General features: G+C 50.1%; 1 protein-coding gene across 1 annotated transcript; it reads right to left on the bottom strand.

Annotated features, from left to right (window-relative positions):
- Nucleotides 1-2,645: 2,645 nt before the first annotated feature.
- On the bottom strand, nt 2,646-6,728 carry LOC124682394 (alpha carbonic anhydrase 7-like). Its single transcript, XM_047217087.1, has 7 exons — nt 6,710-6,728; nt 4,411-4,500; nt 4,068-4,285; nt 3,755-3,964; nt 3,509-3,676; nt 3,182-3,235; nt 2,646-2,885 (listed from the first exon to the last, which is right to left on the bottom strand). Exons 1-7 carry the CDS (start codon nt 6,726-6,728, stop codon nt 2,799-2,801), a joined length of 846 nt encoding a protein of 281 aa, XP_047073043.1. The 3' UTR covers nt 2,646-2,798.
- Between the last annotated feature and the right edge of the window lie 213 nt (nt 6,729-6,941).

The following is a 6,941-nucleotide window of genomic DNA, read 5'->3' as shown; positions in this document are numbered from 1 at the left end:
GGGGTCCGGCTCCCTTCGCTTCGAAAGGGGGCCATCGATACTATATCTTATTCATTGATGATTTTTCACGGTACACCTGGGTGTTTTTCATGCACTCTCGCAGTGAGGTGCTCTCTATTTATCAGCGTTTTGCGGCCATGGTCCGCCCTCAGTATTCCTCACCCATTCGCGTGTTCCGTGCTGATTCTGCTGGTGAGTATATCTCTCAGCACCTTCGTGGTGTCCTTGCTGAGGAGGGCACCCTCGCTCGGTTTTCTTGTCCCGGCGCGCATGCTCAAAATGGCGTCGCCGAGCGTAAGCATCGTCATCTTCTTGAGACCACCCGTGCTATGATGATTGCCTCTTCTCTTCCGCCACATTTCTGGGCTGAGGCTGTCGCTACGTCGGCCCACCTCATTAACATTCAGCCTTCCGCTGCTCTACAGGGTGGCATTCCTCTCGAGCGTCTCTCTGGTGTTTCTCCAGACTACTCGACTCTCCGTTCTTTTGGTTGCGTCTGCTATGTCCTTCTGCCTCCTCGCGAACGCACCAAACTGACCGCTCAGTCTGTTAAGTGTGTTTTTCTCGGATACAGTGATGAGCATAAGGGCTATCGCTGTTGGGACCCCGTTGGTCATCGGATGCGCATCTCTCATGACGTCACGTTTGATGAGACGCGTCCCTTCTATCCTCGCCCCACCTCGGGTACTTACCCGGTGGATGATATCTCTTTTCTTCTTTTTCCGGATGCACCCCCTGCTGTCCCTCCTCCCCTCCCTCGGGGCGCCATCCTTTCGTTCGTCTAGTCCACCTAGTACTCCTCGTTCTCCGGCTTCGGCTCCTTCTGATGCTGTCCCTTCTTCCTCTTCTTCTGATGACTTGTCTTCTGCAGATGAGCTTCCCCCTTCCCGACCTCGTTCGTCGGCCGTCGTGCTCCGAGCTCGTTACTCTCCTAGTCGGCATGGTCTCTCTGTCGTTTCCGAGCCGACTTCTTATCGAGATGCCGAGCGTCATCCCGAATGGCAGCTTGCCATGGCCGAGGAGATCGCTGCGCTTGAGCGCACCGGCACTTGGGATCTTGTTTCTCCCCTTCTCGGTGTTCGTCCCATTACGTGTAAGTGGGTCTATAAAATTAAGACTCGCTCCGATGGATCTCTTGAGCGCTATAAAGCGCGTCTTGTGGCTCGTGGTTTTCAGCAGGAGCACGGCCGTGACTATGATGAGACTTTTGCCCCCGTGGCTCATATGACTACCGTGCGTACCCTTCTTGCCGTTGCTCCGTTCGCCGCCGGTCCGTCTCCTAGATTGATGTTCGAATGTTTTTCTTAATGGCGAGTTGAGTGAGGAGGTTTACATGCTGCCTCCTCCTCGGGTATTCTCGTTCCCGATGGGATGGTTTGTCGTCTTCGACGTTCTCTCTATGGTCTCAAACAGGCCCCTCGTGCCTGGTTTGAGCGCTTCGCCTCCGTCGTGACTCGCTGCCGGTTTCTCTCCTAGTCTTCATGATCCAAAGACTTTTCGTTCACACTTCTCCTCGTGGACGTACTCTTCTTCTTCTCTATGTTGATGATATGATCATTACCGGTGATGATCCTGAGTATATTGCCTTCGTCAAGGCTCGTCTTCGTGATCAGCTTCTTATGACCGATCTTGGTCCTCTTCGCTATTTTCTTGGCATTGAGGTTTCCTCCACTTCGATGCCTTTTCTATCTCTCGAGAAAAGTACATTCAGGTTCTTCTTGCTCGTGCTGCTCTTGGGGATGAGCGCACGGCTGATACTCCTATGGAGCTTAATGTTAAGCTTCGTCCCATCGATGGTGATCCTCTTCCCGATCCCACCCGTTATCGTCATCTTGTTGGGAGTCTTGTTTATCTTGTTGTCACTCGTCCCGATATTTCTTATCCTGTTCATATTCTCGAGTCAGTTTGTCTCAACTCCTACCACTGTTCACTATAGTCATCTCCTCCGTGTTCTTCGTTATCTTCGTGGCACGATCACTCGTCGCCTTTTCTTTCCCCTGCTCCAGCTCTCTCCAGCTCCGGTGCTATTCGGATGCTACATGGGCGAGTGATCCTACGGATCGTCGTTCGCTTCTCGCTTACCGTGTGTTTCTTGGTGGTTCGCTTGTTGCTTGGAAGACGAAGAAACAGGTCGCAGTTTCCCGTTCGAGTGTTGAGGCTGAGTTGTGGGCTATGGCTTTGTTGATTGCTGAGGTAACTTGGTTACGGTGGTTGCTTGCAGATTTTGGGGTCTCTCGTTACGACACCCACTCCACTTTTGTCCGACAATGACAGGTGCTATCAGTATTGCACGTGATCCGGTCAAGCATGAGCTGACCAAGCATATCGGTGTTGATGCTTTTTACACACGTGCACAGGTACAGGATGATGTTGTTGCGGTTCATTATGTGCCTTCCGATTTGCAGTTGGCGGATTTTTTACGAAGGCACAGACTCGAGCGCAACATGATTTCTTACTCTCCAAACTCAGTGTTGTGGATCCACCATGAGTTTGAGGAGGGGGGTGTTAGATGTATATATCTGTCTATTGTAGTTTCCCCATATGTTAGGGGGCTTTCTGCATATGTGCACCTGTACATGTACTATATATTGTGGTCTTTGGCCCCCTGGTAATACAACACGCATATTGCCCTAACAATATACACATTGATACGAACCAGTCGTGTTCATTTATTCAGTAACCGTATACGCAGCATCGAAATCAATACAAAGAACTAAAACATACAAATGCAATATGCAATCTCATCTCTCGGGCCGAAAAGGCGCCAAACTAATCAGAGAACACACCCAGATCAAAGGTCAATGTTTGCCGTGTTGAGAAGGCTGGAACATGCTGACATCCCTGCTGTTCACCTCCTGGCGGGGCCTCGCGTTATTCTCCATTTCCTGCGTGGCGCACAAGGTGGAAACACATCAGACCAAACTTTTCTTTTAGCTGACTAGAATATCGGTCCACGGTCTAGTTCAGCCAAATTAAAGGCGGCTTTCATGTCGCTTTGTAATTTTTTAGTCACATTCTTGGTTTCCATGGTTAAGCCTACCGCACGACAGCAGCCTGAAGACTTGGCTGTCTCGCTCGTACGACATGGGTCTCGAATTCACCAGGAGATTTCGTATGTCGAGTTCACATGAAAAGGAGTCGAGAAAACGGGAAGGAAGCTAGGGATGAAAAACTTACGTACGTCGTGGACGGCCGTCCGAAGAAGCTCCAGCTGTGGTCTCGACACCGTGCGAACCTGCAAAATAAGAGTACATCGTTTAGAAGCAAATTCCTACATGCTTCACCAACCATAGAAAAATAACACGACTTCTGCCTTCGACTAGCCGGCGTTGCAGTGATATAGCACCAAATCCTCTATTATTTTTATTGCGGGAAGTAGAAAAAGACGAAACCGTGAAGATTCTTTGTGAATAAAAGAATCGAAAAGAATCTGTGCATGGCATGCCAACTGCCAAGTCCTGGTCCTGGACATGACATATTTTATCTGCAGTTGTTCATGGAAACCTACCCTCCTGACGATGGTCCAGATGACCCCTTCCGCGCAGGGCGGCGTGGTGAGGGAGCCCATGTATCGGTAGTAGACGCTGGCCCTGCCCCTGGCGCCCCTCGGGTCCATCACCCCCACCTTCTCCTCCCTGTCCTTCTGCTCCGCTATCATCTCCAGGTAAGGCTCCAGCTGCACGCATGTCGCTATGTTGGCTTTAGTTAAAGCTTACACAAGCATGGCGTTCTTACTTAAAGAAAGAAAGGTTACCTTGTGGAGGAAGGCGTCGTGGGCGCCGATCTCGTAGAAGACGCCGATGACGGCGGCCTTCTTCTCTGCGCTCTGGTGCAGCATGTGCAGCTCCAGGTCGTAACGGCGGCCGTTGACACTGTGCTCGGTGGGTGAGTGCCAGTGCAGTTGCTTGAGGTAGTAGACGGTGCCGTTGATGGTCACGCTTCCGGCATCGCCTTCGAAGTTCAGCTGCAACCAAACAAGAATGCATGCGCGTGCACGTAGGTTAGCCATCAAAATTAGCTGCTAGTATAGCAACGCTTCGATCGTCATTGACTGAAGGCCTACGTACCATGATGTCGTGGCCGCGGTTGATGATGGAGGCCTGGGCGGGGCGGTAGGAGTGGTTGAGGTAGCCGAGGTGGCGCACGAGGGAGACGCGCGGGCTGGCGAGGTCGATGGGCGACTGCATCGACCCCTTGCCGCACGCCGACCACTCCTCCTTGATCTCGCCCCAGTGCGCCGGCCCGTTCTCCGCGTCCAGCGAGTAGCTGAACTCCTCCTCATGATCTGCGTGCGAAATGCGGTTAATTTGGCTGCCAGGACGAGGCTCCTATCTAAAAAAAAATGCGGTTAACTAAGGACATGCATGCGGGGGGGTTCGATGGAAGGAAAATTGGATGGTGGAAGCTCACCAGTTTCCTCCTGCGCTCTGGCTGCCGGGACGGCGGAGAGAAGGACGGCGGCGGAGAAGAGGAGGAGTGCCGCCGAGACGGCGAGACGACCTGGACGCAGCATGTTGTGGTATCCTGATCTTCGGGTCTGTGTTGTGCCGTGCGTCTTTCGGCTCGTATGGTGGTCGTCAGAGCTGATGGATGAGTTTATCGCGAATTGAACCGCGGTATTTATAGAGGGGTAGAAGATTGAGATGGCGTTAGCTAGGTTGGAACGGCTCAGACCATTCAACCTTGCTAACACGAGCTACGGGGGTGGATGAATGCATGTACTGACGTACACACGCGAAGCATGGAAGTTTGGTTAATTATTGTATGCTTATTGCTTAGTCGACACCGTGTTGGATAGACATGTTGCCATGTTGGGTTCAAAAAAGCTCCGGGTTGGTGCTAGTGGCAGCATGCCGTTTCTTCTCATTCGGAAACAGGCCAGATTGCCAACTTCGAACGCTGTCTTGTCCCACGCCTCCCCGGCGGCATGCCATTTTGCAGTACCCGGTCATCGGACCATCGCGTATTCGCGTGCGTGCTGGAACTCTGCTTCCAGAACCGATCCTTTCTCGCGCCCACGAGGCCACGAGGTTTCTAGTTTGAATGTGGCCACACGTCCACCACCTGAAAAATGTAACCGTGCTCCGAGAGTCTGATTGGTTGCTCACAACTTTTGCCCGCATCTATAGAATATGGTTCCATGGATGTTGTCTAGGTAAATGCAATCTCTAATCCATGTTGTGCAAGTTATTTGGTTGCCAACAATTCTTACTCTGCATGAGTTATGAAGCAAAGTCCCTAGCGTTTGGTTGTCCACAAATCGCGTTTGAACAAATGCATGGCGATTTAATTATGTCCAGCTTGCGGAATATGATCACCTTCTACACTTCTTCATGAGCTTACCCAGTTCACCGAAGATGCCCACAAGGTGTTCAACGAAATAGGAAATAACATAACAACAACCATAAATCACACAGATCACATAATCAGCAGCATACAGATAATAGTTCTAGCAGTGGAGTTGCACCACGAGAGCACTAGAGCGGCAGCTCATGATGCAACTTATGTTCATCAACCGAGGGGTTACGTAAATACCAACTCGCAAAATATACATACGTGCGATCAGGGCATATCAACCCTAGCTACTCCCAAAATGTACATCATGGAGGGTGTTCATCATCAGCAACAGAACATCAAGACAACAAGCATCCGATGCTCCGGCTCCTCACAGGTAATACTTCGTCAGGAAGGCGTTGAACTAGGCCATCATGGCATCAGGGGTCATCGCCAGATACATGGTCGCATGTGCCTTGTGATCCATGAGGTGGCTCAGAGCACGGTGGACCGCGGCTGGAGTGAGTGGGGCGGGTGGAACACGGACGGTGTAGATCATCTTCATCTGAGCATAGTTCTATATGGGCTTGTTGAGGAGCTCCGCGTCCCTAGTGTGGTTCTGCGATGATGAGGTTACTTAGTTCTTTCTCATGTGCAAGTTAACAACATGCATCATATTTGACTTAGTGAATGAAGTGCCAGAGAAGTTGCAATGCGCTAACATTGGTGTAGGCAAATATGCATCATCATCCATCATGTAGGTGATGTCTTCTCCACCCAACGCACCCTCTCCATCTTCTTCATCTTGCATACATGAACCCGCCTTGCTCTCCAGTGCATCAGATGGTTGTAGACCTGAGCGACACAAATCTCACGGCTAGTGTACTTTAGAATAGCCACAACAATCGCTTTCAAGTCACGGTTCCTGAATAGCGGCACTCTGGCCTTCTCTTCCGTGACCAACTCGCACACCATGTTCATCATGAAGGTGGACAGAGCGGCAGACCATATCATGTTGGGCCTCTTCGTGATAGGGAAGTACTTATCATGCATCGGGATGTACCAGAGTGGCACACCATGCAACACAGACTTGTGTGACAGTTCAACGGGGGTCACGTCCTATACAGACAATCAAAATATCAAAGTGCAAGAAAAATGGTAAGCAAGCTAGATCTTTCACACATAGAAGCTCTCGGGAGAATGTTAAGCAAAAAAATGAGAAGCAAGCAAGAATGGTAACAATCTGCAGTGTATAAGTGCAAGCATGGTAGCAAAGTGAAGTTCCAAACACATTGTGCGCACATAGATTGACCATAACACAGTAGTAATCTTCTATGCCTGCTGCCATGTATAAGTGCATAGCTCGTACAAGGAGTAGTTGTACACATCGTAGAAGCAATCCTCGTACCAACTATCGCACTTATACGTTGATGACTTGGCTTAGAAGAACGCATACACATGTGTTCGATGAATTACGGGCACTAGACGCTTACAAATCCAAGCAAGAACTAAGCAAAACTACTCTACGTTACAAATCAATGCAAGAACTCATGTGCAAAGCTGCTCGACTCTTACAGATCGTAGCAAGCCCTTATAGATGAAAGCATAAACGTAGCAAAAGTACACTAAAAGTGCAGAAGAAACAAAGGTAAACTACTTTAGGTCCT

The sequence above is a fragment of the Lolium rigidum genome, chromosome 1, assembly GCF_022539505.1.
Source record: "Lolium rigidum isolate FL_2022 chromosome 1, APGP_CSIRO_Lrig_0.1, whole genome shotgun sequence".
Taxonomy (NCBI): domain Eukaryota; kingdom Viridiplantae; phylum Streptophyta; class Magnoliopsida; order Poales; family Poaceae; genus Lolium; species Lolium rigidum.
The sequence above is the reverse complement of the archived record's forward strand: the minus strand, read 5'-3'. Positions and strand labels throughout refer to the sequence as shown.